The sequence below is a fragment of the Zosterops lateralis genome (genome assembly GCF_965231275.1).
Source record: "Zosterops lateralis genome assembly, chromosome: 3".
Taxonomy (NCBI): domain Eukaryota; kingdom Metazoa; phylum Chordata; class Aves; order Passeriformes; family Zosteropidae; genus Zosterops; species Zosterops lateralis.
The window spans coordinates 11311342-11330090 of record NC_139764.1 but is presented as its reverse complement, the minus strand read 5'-3'; the positions used below and the strand labels follow the sequence as shown (position 1 = coordinate 11330090).

At 49.6% G+C, this 18749-nt stretch overlaps 2 protein-coding genes across 3 annotated transcripts; one reads left to right on the top strand and one right to left on the bottom strand.

The window, feature by feature from the left end:
• Positions 1–37: 37 nt before the first annotated feature.
• On the top strand, positions 38–6335 carry SRSF7 (serine and arginine rich splicing factor 7). The gene is made up of 9 exons (XM_083857816.1): positions 38–110; positions 423–603; positions 736–912; positions 1796–1870; positions 1960–2061; positions 2435–2488; positions 4451–4495; positions 5070–5105; positions 6022–6335. Exons 1-9 carry the CDS (start codon positions 83–85, stop codon positions 6074–6076), a joined length of 753 nt encoding a protein of 250 aa, XP_083713942.1. The 5' UTR covers positions 38–82; the 3' UTR covers positions 6077–6335.
• GALM (galactose mutarotase) lies at positions 2026–16752 on the bottom strand. 2 transcript variants are annotated; one of them, XM_083857815.1, is made up of 8 exons: positions 16423–16752; positions 15812–15966; positions 12511–12717; positions 11067–11148; positions 9995–10136; positions 9728–9902; positions 9167–9271; positions 2026–2046 (listed from the first exon to the last, which is right to left on the bottom strand). In XM_083857815.1, the coding sequence occupies exons 1-7, from the start codon at positions 16616–16618 to the stop codon at positions 9194–9196; spliced, it is 1035 nt and encodes a 344-aa protein (XP_083713941.1). In that variant the 5' UTR covers positions 16619–16752; the 3' UTR covers positions 2026–2046; positions 9167–9193. The 2 variants fall into 2 exon arrangements, with proteins under 2 accessions (XP_083713941.1, XP_083713940.1); XM_083857814.1 differs by lacking the exon at positions 2026–2046 and adding an exon at positions 5195–6059 and having other exon boundaries at positions 16423–16751.
• Positions 16753–18749: the final 1997 nt, after the last annotated feature.

Below are 18749 nucleotides of genomic sequence, written 5' to 3'. Positions count from 1 at the left end.
CTCGGCGCGGGGGAGGCGGGGGAGCGGCCCAGGGGGCAGGCGCGTGCGGCGGCGCGTGCGCGCGGGCGGCAGAGCCGTCGGGATGTCGCGTTACGGCCGCTATGGAGGCGGTGAGCGCTCCCGGGGGCCGCGGGCGGCGGGCGGCTGCGCGGGCGGGAGGGCAAGACGGGTCTGAGAGAGAGGCGATTACCGCGGGGAGGTGGGCGGCCAGCGGGGGCCGGGGGAGAGGGGAGGAAGGCGATGCGGCCGCCGCCGCCGTTGTCGCCGCCGCCATTTTGCGTCAGCGGCCGTGGGGGAGGGCGCGCGGCCGGGCGCGCGGCGCTCGCGGGGAAGGCGGGAAGGGGCCGCGCGGACAAGATGGCGGCGGGCGGGAGAGGACGGGGGGGGGCCGAGCCCGCGCTGAACCCGGTCCGCTCCCGCAGAGACCAAGGTGTACGTGGGCAACCTGGGCACGGGCGCCGGCAAAGGCGAGCTGGAAAGAGCCTTCAGCTACTACGGACCGCTGAGAACCGTGTGGATCGCCAGGAACCCGCCGGGGTTCGCCTTCGTGGAGTTCGAAGACCCGCGGGATGCTGAGGATGCTGTCCGCGGACTTGACGGGAAGTAAGTGTTTATTTCGTGTGTTCGCCGAGGCTACGGAGAGAGAATCGGGGGTTATCTCTCCGGTCCGTGTGCTTTTGTAGTTCTGTCACAGAGTGCAGCGTTTAACCCAGAGCCTTCGTGGACTCGTTGCAGGGTGATCTGCGGCTCCAGGGTGAGAGTGGAAGTATCCACAGGGATGCCGCGCCGCTCCCGCTACGACCGGCCCCCCGCCCGGCGCCCCTTCGACCCCAACGACAGATGTTACGAGTGTGGTGAGAAAGGCCACTATGCCTATGACTGTCACCGCTATAGCCGGCGGAGGAGGAGCAGGTACGTGCGGGGCGGGGGCGGTGCCTTGCTTCGCCAGCTCGCTGGTGTGTAGTTCTTGTTAGCAAAGAACACAATGTTACACCAGTTTTCTTTAAACTGTAACGCTAGATTAATTGTATAGGTGTATATTACAATTTGTTGCTATTTCTATCAAATGTTAATATCTTAATAATCAACCTGGTCAAAACCTTTCAGGTTTCTTCGTTTGAGTCAGTCGCCTTGATTCAGAATGTCACGAGCCTTAAGATTTCATGCTGAGGCGCCTTGCAAATCCGACACTTAAGATCCTCCTAGACCTTGAGGTGATCAGCATAAGAGGCCAGATCCCCTCGAGCCATCTACACGTAGCTTCACCTTATTCTTTAAGGGCAGAAAATTTGAGACGGTGACCGCCGTAACAGTAAATTTGGCTTTCAATTGGGGCCCCCCTCCGGTTTAGAAAGAGGAACACCAGATTGACCACATTCCCACCTAGAAAAATCTTCTTGCGTCAATCAAGCCTCACCCTGGCTCATTGGGCTGTCAGTTTGATCGTCGTTAGATTGAAGAGAACTCCTACCTAGATGCAGCGCTCGCCTATAGATACTTCTAGATCGTCTAGATCTGCTAGACCTTGGGCCAAAGAGGGTCGACCTGCAAACTTGCAAGGTTTATTTTAAATACGCATTACAGTGTTTTCTATTCTAATGTAATTCTGCAATGTAATTCAGCTTTAACATTTTTCTAGGTAGTAAAAATGCTCAAGACAAGTAGGCCCAGACATTTTCCAACTGACAGATGCTAGTTCTTTAGTTGTCTGAAAAAAGTTTTGACTTCAGCAGGGCCTCAGTGGTGCTGGGTGCTGCAGATGTCTCTGATACCTGTTGTTTCTAACTCAACCCAGGTCCCGGTCGAGATCCCGCTCCAGGTCCCGAGGGAGGAGGTACTCGCGGTCACGCAGTCGCAGCCGTGGCAGGAGGTGTGTTTGAGTTTGCCTTTTATTCCTGTTCCTGCCTTTTCCCAGAAAAAGCTACCCTCGTACAACTGTTGGAATTGCTCTCTGTGCAGGTCCAGGTCAGCCTCCTACCGCAGGTCCCGGTCCATGTCTCCTCGTAGGTCTAGGTCCGTGTCTCCCCGCCGCTCCCGCTCGGCCTCCTTGAAGAGATCGAGGTAATTAGTGCTGTTTTTTAAAAGGCTGCATCATTTACTGTTGTTGGTATTTTCTTTTAATTGGATTCCAAAAGGTATTGGGTAGCAGATTTCAAAAGATGCTCACCTCTAGAAGTCAGCATGCTTTAAAAAGTTTCTGATAATCCTAGTTAAATTCACAGGCATGCCAATGAGTTTTGAGACCTTTCCTTGAGACTGTGGCATCTCCCATGATTGAGTTTCTTTTTCTGAAATGTCTGAAGATCATTTAGGTCTATGGTCATGTAGGTCATGTATGTTCTCATGTAGACATCACTTTATATAGTGCTGTAATTGTCATCACTTCTGCTTGAGTTTACTTCTTTTTTAATTTATCTCAATTTTTAAATTTCAGGTCTAGATCAAGATCCAGGTCTAGATCCAGATCTGTTACATGGCCCCGAAGCAGGTATGTGACTATAGATAGTTGGTAAAAGGTGCTGAAAAGTCTCATTAGGCTCTCTAACAACTGTTAAGGTTTTTTGCAGGAAAAGACATGTTTTTTGTCCACTAAAAAGCAGTGCAGAAGATGGTTCTTCCTCTTTTTATCCTTTTGCACACCACAGTCATCACAAATACTGGTTGATCAGGTTGCATTAACAGCTAACAAATGTTGACTGAATCTCAAAAGTTTCTTTGTGTAGCACACACAAGATTGTGGATTCTCCCCATTATTTTTCATAGAAAGCAGGATGCCCTTCCAAGTAGTGTGTTAATTCTTTATTGTCTGCAGCCAGGCAAGTCTTGAAGGGCTTGCTGATGTTCTGAGTGTTAAAGCTGCAATTCCAGCTCTGTTGAATATCAGTGTCAATCTGCAGGAGCTGATTTTAATTTGAGATAAACATCTGTCAGAATTATTTTGTACCAATAAATCTGTCACAAGAGTAACAGATTTTAAAGGAAGGAACACAGGATGCCATTTGTTCCCTTAAACTTTACTTGATAGTAAGTGCATCGAGCCTTGTCCTTACAGCAGGGCTAACTGGGTGTCTTTGACAAGAACAAGAGTAAATGGAAGTTCTGCCGTGGATATGGAATTGCTTACGGCCCAGCCTATCCCTGTGCCTGCCGTGCTGGTTTTAATGGCTGCTCTTTGAAACAAGGACCAGTCAAACATGAAGAAACACAGGAAGTTATGGGATAGCTTCAGCCAAAGGGAGCAGGTGGAAAAGCCCACAGCTGAAGGTGGCACTTTCTGAGGATGGACAGCAAGCAATGAATGACAGGAGTTTTAAGGGAAAGGAGAGATGAAGACTGGATGATTTAATTAAGGACAGAAACTTACACAAATGGTCCAGAAGCTGATAAAAAGGTTGCCCAAGGCAGTGGAGCTGTGCCTTTCTCTGACTGGGTACACCTGTGGCTAAACCATATTAAATCTTAGTACTGGTTGTTCCAACATAACTTAATCATGGCTTATCACTGTTCACTGTCAGTGACAAGCAGGAAACAGCTACAGTCAGCAGACTCCCAAAGAGGAAACCATCTTGATTTTACCACCATTGTTTTCTCTTTTTGCACCAGGCTGGTTTTGTGCAGGATAAAGGATACTTGTAGTGACATTTCTAGTCTATGGTGTGACACTTTCCATTTTAAGTAGGGATTAAGTGGCACTGAGGTATAAGAAGTTACAGATATACAGCTAGACTGAAGTGGCAAGAGAATTGTGCTTATGGAATTGAAAGATTATTTCTTTACAGAAGAGTCCAAGGAATGCACTGCATCCAGAGACAGGCTCTGGGTTCATGAGGGAGACAGACTAAATGAGTATGTGACATTTGACAGTGTCACAACACACATCTGGAAATTGTGGAAAGCCTTGGATGTGGAATGTAGAACACTTCCTTGGGAGACCTCAAAATTCCAGTGAGGCTTTCAGGCAGTATAGTATTCCTGTGGTGCAGCAGTCTCAAAGATGGATGTTTTCCACATTTTTTTTCCATAAGGGTTAAGTTCAAGTGTTAAAAAAATACTTGAAGCAAGTGGATATATAAGATGAAGTTCACAGAGAAGATACTTGTAGGAATGAGCTGTCTGCAGCTGCAGTGGCAGATGTCGCTCAGGTCTAATAAAACCTGCAAGTTTAGAGCATGGCTTTTGAATAGCTCTGTGAAAATACTGGTCAGGATTTGGATTGTTCCTGTGTTCCTGCCACCTGCATCAGCAAACACTGGTCATCAGCTAGGGACCATAGTACAGAGCAACATATGCAGATTGCATGTAAAAAGACTTATTTGGAAACTTAACTTCCCTGGAAACTTGCAGGATTCTGTGTATTCAGCATGACAGTGCTCATCCACTGAGTCTGAATCCTGCTGTCCCAAACCTGCATGTTTTCAGTTTCCCTGCTGAGCTGTGTTTTTTCCTGCAGGTCGAGGTCTCATGGCAGATCAAAGTCTGGCTCGCCGGCTAAGAGGTGAGCATGCACACACAGAGCCTGCAGCAGCATCTCACATTTAGATTTGCATGATTAACAGAGCCTGGTCCTTTAGAAAAACATCCCCCAAACATGGGTCCCCAGCTAATCTCTTTCTGATATGACAGAAATGGTAACATTTCCTCTGCAGCTCTTTGGAATGTGTTCCTTGCCCGTCTCTCAGTTTTCATTAACTCTTCATAGTTTCCAACACAACACTAATTTCTTGTGGCTTTGTGCTCAGTTCTGTTAAATTTTTCTATCCATCACAGAAAGAACTTGAGCTTTGTTAATGCTTTTCATAAAACAGTAATCTGGTGATGTTGCTTTTCTCAAAGCCTCACCTTAGTACCAGCCCTTGTTTTTCTGTTTGTCCACTGAAGAAAGTTGCTTAAAATGTGTCTCCATGCTAAATGAATGGAGAATCCCTGTCAGAGAAAAAGCTGATCTGAAAAGTACCATTGGAAAGAGTTTCTGGTTAGATTCCTATAATTTACATTCTAATAGGCTGGGGGTTTTTAACCATGAAAGTCACATTTGACATTAAAGCTGCACTGATGTTGTGTTTTGACAGCCGGTCCAAGTCCCGGTCACCATCTCCAAAGAGAAGGTACGTTGGTCTCCCTACTAATAGCTTAGACTCCCTAGAGCTGCATTTTAGTGTCTGCACTGATCTCTGCTCAGGAGTTTGACTGCTGCTTATAGGAAAGTATTGGAAAGGTATTTTGCTGAGATCTCTTTCACAGCAATAATGTTGTGGTTGTGACTTTTTATATGGTAATATATATGTAGTGATAAATCCTCAGGGTTATGTGGCAGTGTCTTGTCTTTGTCTGCTGCCCTGTTCCTTTTGGTTCACTGAGAGTTTCGTTGCACAGAGACTGATGAGCTTAAAGCATAGAATAAATGTAGGAAATCAGCTTTCAGTCTCATTAAAGGCTACGTTGACATTGGGGAAGGTAGAGTGGAGTAACCTGGCACAGCAGTCAGGAATGGAAAATGAAGCCTGTTACGTTCACTGCCGTTAGATTGTTTTTTCTTTCCCAGTAAGTCAGTAAATAGTTTTCTCTCTGTATGCACAGAGTAATGTGTAGAATATATGTAGTGACAGAATCAGCAGCATTTTTCCTCTAATTAAAATTCTTTAATAGTTCATTTTTACAATGTTAGTGTCAAACAATCACAAGGGCAGGAATAAATGCTCATAAATGCTGAGTGATCACCATGATAGGTTTTGACAAGCTGCTGTAACCAGAAGAGTGAAGAAGTATCTTGCCCCTTTGGAGGCCACTATAAGTAATACCCTTTAGATGGCCTTACAGTGAGCTCCTTTTAAAAATAACAGTAAAAAAAAAAGTGTTCTCTCCAGATCATCAACCCGTTAACTTCTATCAATAGTGATTGGTTATTTTATTAAAAAATGCTTAAAGGCAGCCAGAGTCTGGGTATACTCAGGTTGCTTTTTCCTATGTTTGTGATTCCTAAGCAACCACTGAAATGTTAATTCTGGATTCTTTTTCTTTCAGCCGTTCACCATCAGGAAGCCCTCAACGAAGTGCAAGTCCTGAAAGAATGGATTAAAATTATGAAGTTAATCTTTTAGGAAGAAAGTTATTTTGCTTACATTATTATAAGGGATTTTGTGGTGTCTTTGTAAATGTAAGAATGTAGATAGAAGAGTATATCAACTAAAATTTGGCATGATCTGGGTCTTCTGAGTTAGTCACACCAATAGACTAGCACAGGTCTCTTTTTATTGTATGAATTAACTTCCTGTGATATGAAAATGTGGGACTTTTTTATTGGCACATTGAAATAAAATGTGTATTTTTAACTAAAACTTCTCTGTAGTAACCCTGCTGCTTCTGTTAACGTTTGGGTAATTTTAACTGTGTGCCATGTGACGTGGATGAAAAATGTCTAAAATGGGAATCACTAATCCCAGCTGGTGTCTTCTCAAGGTAGTCACTTTTCACATCTACTGTTGAATGGTCTAGTGAAAGCATCAGTTCTTGCTCTGCTTGAAATGGAATTTAAAATCCATCTCTGTCTGCAGATCGATAAAAATTCGCATATGCCCGTTTCATTCCTTGATGTTTAGTGGGCATTCATTTTTCTGGCTGATCTGCTTATTCTGCAAAGCTCGTTCTCTGGTGTTTGACTGTTGATACCAGATACCCCAAAAATCTAAGGATAAACTTTCCTCCAAAACACATCTTTTAAGCAAGTAACATCTGCAGAAACCTCTGAAGGTAATAGAAATCATTAATAACTTGACAATTGCTACTTTCACTTGTTGCATTTTTTAGTTCCTTGGGCTATTGATATAAAGAAAACTTTTTAAAATATATCAAGATGTGTTTTCCTTTTTTGAGGGAAGATCTTTAAAATAAAAGATTCTCAGTTGCCCTCAGGAGTTCTAACCTGTGTCACAGAAACTGGTATGGCTGTAAAGCAGCCCATATCCTGGAGATGTTTTTGTTGAATGATGCCGACTTCTTAGAGCAACTACACAACCTGCAGAGGTCATTATTTGTGTATAGGTGTGTCAAACTGTCCTCATTCTGTATAAAGGAATTGCATGATAAAGCACTTCAACACAGATCACAGCAAGGGACTGGCAACAGTGCTGGACTGTGGACAAAAAAACTGGCAGGCAAGAGGGGAAAAAAGCATCTTTTCTTTTTGATGGGATTGGCTGTCCTGCAGAAATAAAGGCCAGTTTCAGCAGCAAGTAAGCACTGAAATTGAAAGCCAGGCCTGTTTGGCCTTCCAATGAAATCTGTCATGGTAGCTTGCTTCCACTGTGTAAAACACAGCAGAACAGCTTAAAAAAAGTCACAAGATGAACTTTGTTACACCCGGGGTAATGCATGGTTTTCAAGAAACAGATTTCCTGTTAATAATGACTGCATGGAGCTTTTCCAGTGGATGAGTCAACAGTCCAGGTCCTGAAGGTGCTCTTCTGCTGCAGCATCCTCTGGCCTTTCTGCCTGGATCCTTGCTGAGGTCACCATGGCCATTGGTGTTCCAGGTGGATTCTGGCCACAGTGGGAGAGCAGGGCTGTCACAATTGTTACCCTGCAGTGATTTAGCCCAAATGCCTGAAGGCTGTGATACCTGTTTGGAATATTTTACTGGTTGTGCATTGTGTACCTGATGAGAGACACACGTTATGCCACTGCTCTGGAATTTCATCACCTTTTCTTTTCTGTACTCTCAAGGCGAACCTGCTCCACAATAAACCTGCAGACTGACACGACAGCTCTACTAGTACCTGTTTTTCAGTACCCAGAGACACTGAAGACTGAGCAGAAGAGTCCAGGGTTTCTTTAGGGGGGCTGGGCTTCCTCTAAACCCATATGTGAGAACCTGAGCAGGGCTGTGCTGGTGTGGACAGCCACTCCCAAGGGCAACCAGCACGTGTAAGGTGAAGAGGGGGAGCAGTGACAAAGGTGGCATCTGTGCTTCTGTGCAGCTGTGCTGTCCAAAATTGAGCTCTGGCCTGAGCTGGGTAGGATTTCACCATGAATTCCACACAGTGTGAGCACTTGGAAAAGATGCCCTGACACAGGGGTGTGTTGTGGGACTGGTGCCCCTGGGCAGGCTGTGCACACCCCACACGGCTGGCTGTGGGTGGGGGGCAGGGAAGGTGTATCTGAGCTGGGCAAACCCCACTCTCCTGGGGGAAATGGGGCTCCCCTGGTTTGCAGCCTGGTGTTCCCTGTTGGTGGGCTGTTTTCCAAGGGGTAGCAGCCCTCACAGACAATATGACCACTACTGTGCATGGCAGGAGAGTAGTGGGGTGCTTCTTTTGGGCTCAGGGTGGCAGAACTGACTGTGACAGGTCTGCCCCAAGCCCAAGGCACTTCCCCTGGGGACAAGGGCATTCCTGCAGCTGAGGAAGCACGGTGAAGTGCTGCAGGCCCTGGGTGCAGCAGCATGACAGGAAGGTGGGGTTCAGGCTGAAGTGCCAGGCACCCTGGCACCACTTCAGACTACCTGTTTCCCTTGGGAGTAGGCTATCAGCTCCCTAATAGCATGGTGCTGTCACCCCCTGGCTTGTGCCAATTTTCCTGAAGCCTCAGAAACAAGAAGTTTTCATCAGAGAGATTTCATGTGGAAACACCATGTTAGGATGATGGGTTTTCTCCTGCAGTTGTATATTCAAGATTAAATGGGTGTGCCCACTTCTGCAACCAAGGCAAAGTGTAGGAGTTTAACCAGAGGATCCAGGGCAGCCAGCTGGGATAATCCCAACACACTCCTTAAAGCTATCCTTTAAGGATAGCAGCGGCACTGCATACCACTTAGAGAGAGCACTTTGATGGAAATAGCAGATGTAACAATCACAGCTGCATCAGCCTTCCCACATGTTCCACATGTATACTACCAGATATCCCCTGCTGTAGCTGGAGCTGTGACATGCCATGCCCCTGGCATTTTTACTCCAAAACAAAACCCAGTGCCCAGGGTGAGAGGCTGGACAGAGTGTGAGAGCTTTACCCAGACCAGACAGCAACATAGGTGGTGACAGGAGTTAAAGCCAGCAGAAACCACAGGTGAAAGCCACAGAGGGAAAAGGCTGCTCTGGATGCATCACCCAGGATAGTTGGAAAGCTCTGTCTGGCACCTGGCAGGATTTCTGGCTCAGCTGCTGGAGGCACTTACCCTTCTCAGTGGTGGGAGCCCTTCTCCTCAAGCAGTGTTGAACACGAGCCACGTGGTGTGGTTGTATTCCTCCCCCGGATGGAGCAGGACATTGGGGAAGTGAGGCTGGGGAGAGGCAGCAGCACATCAGTGACTGTGAGCACATTCCCTGGGACCAGAAATCATGGCTGCATCCCTTTGTTCTTCCCAAGGCACATTCCCATTGCTCCCCCCAGGCATTTCCAGCAGCAGTGTGTAACACCCACCACTTGCCAGCGGGCTGAGTGGGTGAGTCCTACCGCTGGATGAATCAGGCCGTGAGGAATGACTCAGATTTAAGAGGATGTGGCAAGCCCCAGTGGAGTCATCTGCTCTAGACCCCACGCCTTTGGGAAGCTGGGCTGCACAGGGCCAATCCCTGCTGTGCAGACTGACCCCTGTCTAAAGCCACTGTGACCTGTGCCTGCCTCGCTTCTGGTGTCTGCAGTGTCCCCTTGACAAGCACACATTTAGTGCCCCACAGACAGGAGGGTGGCAGGGGTGTGTCCCAGGTAACCCGTGGGAGGGGAAGGGACAGCTCACCTTGTTAACAGCATCGGGCCAGTTCTGGGTTTCCAAGCACAAAGCCGAGTGCTTGGGGTACGTGGCAGCCCCTTTGCCCTTCAGAGAGCCATCCAGGTTGTTGCCGGTGTAAAACTGGATGCCCGGCTGGGTGGTGTGAACCTCCATGGTCCTGCCGGTGGGCGGGTGGAAAACCCTGCGGAGATGCCATTGGAGGTTGATGTGGGACCGGCTGAATGGGCACGCCCCGGCTCCAGGGGTGGGACTCCGGCCAAGGTCCCAGCCTACCTGGCCACAAGGCGCCGATCCTGCCCCTGGTGCAGGCAGAAGTTGTGGTCGAAGCCATCCAGGTGAAACTTCTGCAAATGCTTGCCCAGCTCCACGGGCTGCCGGAGATCGAAGCCAGTGCCCTGCACAGCAGCCACCTCCCCTAAGCACGGAGAACAGCAGGCTCAGCCACTCACACACGCGCCAGCAAGCCCGTGGGGCTCAGGCAGGGACACACAGCACGGCTGGCAGCCCCTGAGGACACTGCTGTTCTTAGCAGGGACAAAGCACAGACAAGGAGCAAGAAAATGCATGAAAGTTTGTACATGTACAAGCCCAGCATTTTCTCTCTTGTCCTTGTTAAGACTGCTGTGGGCATGCAGTGTCCTGTGATAAAGCAGCACAAACAACCCCAGGACATACTAAACACAGTGCAAAACAGTCACCCCAAACCAAAGGTAAGGGGTTTTGCATGGAGGGCAGAATAAAGACCTTGAAAAAAAAATATGAAACTGTTCCAATTCAGGCACTTACATAAAACACAGCAAGCATTGCACACAAGGGGTCTGTCTTTAACAATTGCACAAAACTGCACACCAGGACTAAGGCTACCCACACAAGAAGGAACTGCAAAAGGCAGGGCTAGCAAGCTGGCCACAGCTAAGATGTGAAACAGCTCCATGGTGAAAGCAGCAGGGGGAAGCAAGGCATTGGGTTGGGTATGGCCTTAAGCTCTACCCCTATAGGTGCAAAAATATGGCACACTAAGCTGAGCAGAAGCCACCTGGACCAGAGAATCCACTCCTCCAGGTGCCACAGGGAGCTCGTCTCCTGGATGGACCCACATAACAGCCTCACATCCCATATGCCTCTGGCCCCATTTCCTGCTGCTCCTGCCTGCTCCCTGGGGCTGGGGATGGATCCAGTCAGCAGCTCCTGGCTCTGCCCACCCTGCTCAGGTGCAGTGGGACTGAACCCAAAGGTGAGGGTGCCTGGGCTCCTCTGGGTTCTGCTGTGTCCCCCTTGGCAGGCAGTGCTGCTGCCTACACCCAACACTGCTCAGAAGGATCACTTCCACCTGGTCCACACCCACCAGTAGGGATCTTGGTGTCGTCCACAGGCAGGTAGGAGTCTGCTTCAATGGAGATCTCGTGGTCATAGACATCCCGGGAGCCCTGCAGGAGGATGGGAAATGCTGGGATTCCTGTGGCAGCCACTGTTCAAACAGCCCTAAGCACAGCTGTGATGTGTCAGTCCACAATAGTGCCCCATTGGTAGTGCCTGGAGCACCTCCCGGGCCTCATTCCACCTTGACCTTGGGCACAGGACAAAGGTACTGGCACAGGCAGAAGCCTTCACGGGCCCTGGGAGCTGTAAATCCTACAGGGATGAGCCCAGTCTGGACTTGTACCCCACAGAGCACTACCACCCTGCAGACTGACTAGCCAAAACATGCTGGGCACTGAGCACACAGCAGCAGGGAGAAGGGGAAGGAAGCAAGCAACGGGAAGTGCAACCCATCCTCCTGTCTCATCTGCATCGCTGAGGGGCTGTGCTCCTCCTCCTCTCCCATAGCCTCAGGAATGCTGGCAGGGAACCTGCTGGGCTGGAAGGGGAGCAGGTTCAAAGCTGAGCCTTCAGGTCACTATCTAATCTGAGCAGCAATTTTGTGCCCAAAGGTCTCCTGTTCCTCTGGAACACGCCTGGGTTGCACACTGCAGGTGTTGTTGGTATTTCTGCACCTCTGGGAGCAGCAGCAGAGGGTACACCAACAACTGCACAGCCACCCTCAGGGCAGCAGCCTGGGCACAGCTCCTGCTCAGAGGGGCTGGCTTGTCTCTCACAAACACTTTTAAGGGCTTTTGTCTCATATCCAAATGTGACTGCACTCTATTATCCTATGGCTCTGCCCAGCAACACTTTATTTCTCAGATCCTTTTCCTCCAAGCCCAGTTACAAACTGTGAGATTAAAGCACAGCTGCAATTCAGTGTCCATGTGGTTGACAAAACCCTGTATGGGTGTGTGGGAGCCCTCTGCATCCTGCTGCTGCCACCTTGCTAGTCTGCAATCCTGCTATCTCACATCCCCTTTCCATGATGTTTCCTCTGCCCATTTGGACCTGGGTATTTTGGTGCTGCCACTCCAGGCCCTGATCTCAACCCTCTCAGAAATGCCAACAGAATGCAGCTAAGAAATGGCAGGCCACCAATAGGGCAGGCCAGCTCTGCACCTCCTCCATAATCTTCCCAAAGGACCAGGAGAGACCGAAAGTGCCCAGTTACACACAAAAGGAGAGTCAACATTCTCAGCTGGATGTCTCTGTTCAAGAGGCACTGAGCTGTGTCCTCAGCTGAGGTCCATGTGGTTCAGTCCTGTTCCTGCATGCAGCCCATGTTGCACAGAGACAGCCCTCAATGCTGTGTCCTCAAAACCATGCTGTGTTCCCAGACCAGCACATTGGTCCCAACATCCATCCCATGGGTCCCCAGGCTTTCTCCCCCTGCACAGTGCAGAGTCCATCTCCCCACACTTTACCTGCCCTGCCAGGTTGAAGTAGGAGTGGTTTGTCAGGCTGATGGGGGTTGTCTTGCTGGTCTGGGCCTGGTAGTTGATGGCCAGCTCCCTGCCAGTAAGGGTGTAGGTGACCCAGACCTTCAGGTCCCCAGGGTAGCCTTCCTCGCCATCGGGGCTGAGCCGGAAGAAGCGAACTCCATTCGGGAGCACCTGGGGGCTCCAGAGAACCTGCAAGGAGCAGGGTGTGAGTGGGACAGGAATGGGAACACGGTGCCTCTTGGAACGCTGCGCATTGGGCATTTCAGACTTTTTCTGCTGACAGGCACTGACCCCCAAGCAAACACTGCATTGACCTGAGCCCGTGGAAAAGGCTTCCAAAATTGAGTGACAGCACTGGGATTGTGGGTGTGGAGTTTGAATGGAAGTGTGTGATATCACAGGGTGGAAAACTTACAGCTTAAGGCTTTAGAATATAGTAATATATATAAAGCAAGATGTTTTAGGGCGCAGGCCAGTCCTTCTTTTTCACCTTCTCCATGGGTCTGGGTGGTGTTTTGTAATTGGGTAGAAAAATCCACATTGTGGGCCACGGGTGGTTGGTTATTGGGTTAAAAGTAAAAAAAATTTAGGTGTCATTTCATAATTGGACAGTTTGTTCTTAAAATGCTTTGTAGACAGAGACAGTGCCATTTTTCACTTTGTTAGCTAGAACTCACAACTTGTAGGTAATGTAGGTAAGAACTAATAAACACCTGAGTCCAAACACAAAATGTCTCTTGAACATTTAATCCTGGCTCTGACAGAGAAGAAGGTAACAAACCGACAGGTGCCCTTCTCTCCTGCCCCAAGCTGGGCTAAAAACAGGGACAGAAGGCACTCAAGGTATGCTGCACTGAAACAATGGCTTTTTCAATCACCTTTCCAAAGAAAATACAAGCACCAGCCTGCTCCTGGTCAGCCAGGACCAGCAACAGGGAACAAGCTTTTCACTGAGCAGCCAAACAAACGAGGCAATCTGGCAACCAGGCAAGTCTGACGTTCCAGCCTGTGTTGTGCTATGCCTCAGAGTCCACATTTGATTTTTGCCCTGAAGCTGGACTTAACCCTCTTTCCATGGATCTTGTTGTGTGCAACACCACTTCAACAAGCTGCCAGCCAGGCACTGGCTTCTAGGACAGGGTAAGAACACAGCAGGAGCTGGGGTTGGGTTAAATGGTACCAGATGTGCTGCCAGACACATCCAGAGAGCTGGGACCTCTTGGGTTCTTCTCCCTGCCAGAGACCAGCACCAGTGCTCTGCTTGGAGCCAAACATGCTGGCAAGGGAAGGAAGCCAGCAGGCTGTACACAGCTGCCTAGACAGCCTGTTTGGCTCTGGCATGGGCCTCATGCTGAGAGGATGGATGTGCAACAAGAGGCTCTTTGGAGCTTCTCATTTCCCTAAGGAATAGTTACGGTCTAATCGAACTGAACAGATTCAGGAACAGAGGTCAGATAACACTGTTGAGTTGATCCCTCTACACAGAGATCACCAACATGGGGCATGGTCAAAGGCCAGCATTTTCACCAAACAGAGAACCTGAGGGCAGCAAACACACCTGGCTGCAGAGCAGGCCCTCCTGCATAGCCTGCAGCTCCCACGGCTGCAAGGATGCTGTGGTTTTTAAAATAAGTTTCTTTTTGAGGTCTTTGAAGAAAAAGCTGTTAAAGTCCAGGAAACATACAGGTATCACAAATTTTTTCTAAGATAAGAGAGTTATTTTCTGAAGTCCCCCAGAAGTGGGGGTCACATACTGCTGCCCTGTAAGTGCATCACACCAGACCACATGCTGACCACAGCATTGGTGTCTGCAAGATCAGGAAAAGCTCAGAAGATGACCAAGATAATCACAGCCAAACACCAGCATGTGTTTTTTGTTAGGGCTGACCACTTAGGGCTCACTGTCTCTGAACAGTGATGGTTTCCTGGCTGGAGGGGGTCTTGTGCAGGTGTCCAAAGTGTGCTCTGTGGGCCAGAGGACACGAAGCTCTGCCTGGGAGATTGTCACTGCTTTGTCCCCAGCAAGCTGGTGAGCCTTCAGCAAGCAAAGTGAAGAAGCAGAAGAAGAGACCACATCCCCTGCCTGCAGAAGACAGCCTGAAAGCACTGCCACAAAGAAATGCATGCTTTCAGCTCCAGATCATAGGTGTCAGGGTGTATAAAAAACTTTAAACCAACCAAACTGTCCTCTTTGGGGGTACAACAGCCAAGCCATCCAATACTCCTTTTTTTCTAACATTAACTCCAAGAAAGCAGCTGCACCAGCACATTCACGTGCTCTTTGGGGGAAATGAGGGATCAGCTACTTGCTGGTTACAAATGCACTTGATCCAACAAAGCCCAAGGCTTCAGGAAAGCAGAGACTCTTGAGCTTCCCCCTTAATCTAGCAGGGGTATAGTTATCAGCAAGGCTTGCAAGAGAAGAGGGCCTCCACTGCTCTTATCATCTGTACCACAAATACCTGATTTGAGCAGCAGCTCTTGGGAGCAGAGAGGAAAACTGGAATGCCCTGGGGCCAGGGAAAGGTTGCTTCATCTCAGGAGGTCATAGGGGAGGGCTGGGAAGGAGACAGCGATCCTGGATCCTAGGGCATTTTGCAGATCTGATCTAATCCCTCATTGCTGTGAGTCAGAGTGAGAGCCTGGGGGAGGCTGTCACGGGACGAAAGCAGCACCAAAGGGGGCAATGCAATGACTGAACCTGCCCTCCCCTCACTTGGGAGCAGTGTCACAAAGAAGCAACAAAGATAAGTTTCTGCAAACTCATCTCCTTCTGACTCTGGGAGGAGCTATGGGCAGGTAACAGCAGTGAAGCTGCAGGTGAAAATGAGTCTGCATGGAAAGACCACTGTTCCCCAGGAAACTTTCTTTGGGCACTGGCACAATTCCATGACACACCAGGGCAGTGCAGCTGGTGCCTGGGGAGCCTCCATTGCTCCTGAGGCTGGGTCCCCACGGCTGTGTCCCAAGCCAGGCTCTGTACAAGCAGCACCTTGCCCTGAACAACCTGTCAGAACGGGGCTCCTGAGGCTCAGGGTGCAGTCACACAGCAACCCTCTGCTCAGCATCCAAGGATGACATAAGTGAGCCCTGCAAACTCAGGCAAAGACAAGCCAACCCAGCAGCTCTCAGGAACTGTCTCACTTCCCCATTTCTGCACTCACAGCACTTTCTGAGCTGATTCAACTCAGTAACCACCAGAAAATGCTACAGGGCTGTAGACATCACATCCTCTTGCCACAACCCCACAGGCTGTGTGCTGGCAGGACACTGGGATTTTCACCTTGTCAAATCCCTTGGCTCCTCCGTGCAGGCTGTTGGGGCCGTTGTTGATGAACAGCTGATACTCCTTCCCGTCCAGGCTGAACCTCCCGTGGGCAATCCTGTTGGCAACACGGCCCACGACAGCACCAAAGAACGGGTGCTTCCTCGTGTAACCTGCCCAGGGAAACAGCACACGGTTAAACACAACCATTGCAACACCATGGGTGGCCTCCAGGAGGGCTCATGGCCTCAGAGGAGTCTCTCTCTGCTTCCCTCCAGGACTAAATAGGTGACTGCAGCCCCAGCTCATTAGTCGTGCACATCTTCAATTAACACAGCCTGATGGGATCTTGTATTCTTTGCAGATTCGAAGAAAAGGCCTCTGTCACTGCCATCAAGGGATGACTCAGCGCTGCCCCAACAGAGTGGCACACTGCCACCAGTGTCCCTGTCCCACATCCACCACAGAGCCCAGGAGATGCAGCAGGAACTGTATCTCTTCACCCATGATTTGGGGCCTTACAAGCAGGTCACGCACTGTGGCAATAAACCAGTAAGTGCTGGTTAAATTGCCTGATTGTGGTTTTTTTAATTATTTTTTTTTTTCCTAAGAAACATATTAAGACCCACCTTCTAAAGTGTCAAATCCTAGGACAATATCTGAAAACTGCCCATCCCTGTCTTTTGTCTCCAGAGTGGCGATGATGCACCCAAAAGACAGGATCTCCACCCTCACGCTGTCCGACTGTAGGACGAACTTCTCCACCTCTCCGCCTCCCTCCTCCGGGGGCATCCGCCCGAACGCCTCTCTCCGCACCGTTGTCATCGCTCCCTAAAACCCGGGCACCGGCACCTCCGGCGGCAGCCGCAGCCCTGGCCGGGAACCACGCTCAGCAGGAAGAAGCAATGGCGACAGGAGCGGAGCACTCCCAGCTCCAAAGGGCAGCCAGGACAACCCTCGGCCGCCTCCTGCTCGGGGCGGAGCCGCGCCGTGCCCGGTGGAGCGGAGCGCCGGCATCCCGGGGCTGTCACCGCCGAGAGGTGCCCGGGGCAGCGGGAAGGATGGCAGGGCAGAGAGAGGGATGCGGGGGCAGAGAGAAGGATGCCAGGGGCAGAGGGAAAGGATGCCGGGGGCAGAGGGAAAGGATGCCGGCGGCAGAGAGAGGGATGCCGGGGGCAGAGAGAGGGATGCCGGGGGCAGAGGGAAAGGATGCCGAGGGCAGAGGGAAAGGATGCAGGGACAAAGGGAAGGATGCCGAGGGGAGGGAGCGAGGCTGAGGGCGCTGCCGGGCCGGGCAGCTCAGCCATCACCTCGCAAGTTCGCAGGCTGAAGCATCGCCACCAGCAGCTGCTCTCCCCCAGTCCCATCCCACCGACAGGACTTCGACGGCCCTTGCAAAACGTGACAAGAAAAAACGCTGTTTTCTCCCCTTGTGCCCTCCCTTAGCCGCTCCACAAGAGGCACAAGGCAGCGCCTGCTGATGGTGCTGTAAATCAGGCTCAGGGCATTTGCTGCCCGGGGTGTTGTTATCATCAGTTATCATTAAAGCTTGGCTCTGACCCAGTCTCCATTAAAAATCATCATCTTTTGAACTGTGTCTTCTGCCTGTCTTTACAGGTGTTTTCAGTCTGGAGGGGAAACGCCGGCAACATCCAAGTAATGTTAAAAATGTGCACATTTTTGACCTCTCTTGGCATGGCTCAAGTGCAAGGCACAAGAGCACCTCACTGCAATTTGATATGGTTGTATTTCTATGAGGGCCCATTTTCAAGATTTGTTGAAAGAACCAATAACTCCTGCCAAAAACCTCAACTGGTCAACCAGAGGTTGCTAAATATTAATTCCTAACACAGCCTTTTGTGGTTTTGTCCTCTTCTGACAAGACCAACTACAAATTCCAAGCCAACACAGAAACAAATGCTCCCACCCAGGGCTGGGCAGAGATGGTTTGGAAATCTGCATTTCTTTGTTAGTGATGGCAGTTCCTGTGTTTTCTTCTGCACCTTCACAACCTGTGCTCTCTATCCAAAAACTACATATGAAGCAAACATACCTTTTTTTTGCTCATCAGTATCACTTCCCATATGAGACAGGCTAGGGAGCAGCCTAAATTTTGGAGAGAGGAAGGCTGCTGATGGATGAGTGAGAGATCAGCCTCATTTATAACTGATTCATGGAGTGTTCTCCTGTGCAGAGCATTCCCAGAAGTTCACTGCTTAGCACCTCAGCTCCATCACCTCTCTTTTAATGTACTTCTCCAGATATAGGAAGCATCTCTGCTCTGCAAAGACAACATTTCATTAAGCTGTGGGGCTTTTAACACAAGAGGAGCTGCCATTTTGATTTACTTCTCTGATTCACACCAGAGAAGGTCCACATCCAACTCTTTGTCTAATGTAACAGTCATGAACACTGATTTTCTCACCTCCCTTCACAGATGGAAGACCACTCGAGCCCCAGTGGCCATCTAAGGCTGTGTGGTTGCAAAAGCAGCACCAGAGACAATGCTGTTTGTGAACCAGCCACACGATTTTCAAGCTGACAGATAAACTAGAAAAGAAACCAGCCTGCACAAGCCTGAATCCTGCAGGGAACAGTAAGAAACAATGTCAGCTTCAGGATCTGAGCAGGGTATTCCAAGAGTCCTGCTTCATGACTTGGAGGATTTCTCATGGCTCACCTTTGTGATCCTGCCCCTCTGCCCCTGGAGAATGGGGGAGGTGGACAAGGGGGAGGGCAGGATACAAGCAAGTCCTGTTCAACATCTCACCACACTGGATTTTCCTTTTAGGCAATCCTATTTTTAAGAAAGTGGGGTTTTGAGGCCTTGTTCACTGTGGTACTGAGTTTTGCTTAAACTGATGGTCAAATGCAACCAACTTTCATTTTCTCTTCTTTCTTTCCAGAAGAAAACTGCAGTGGTGGGCCTGAACACACCTGGCACTGGCAGCAGGGC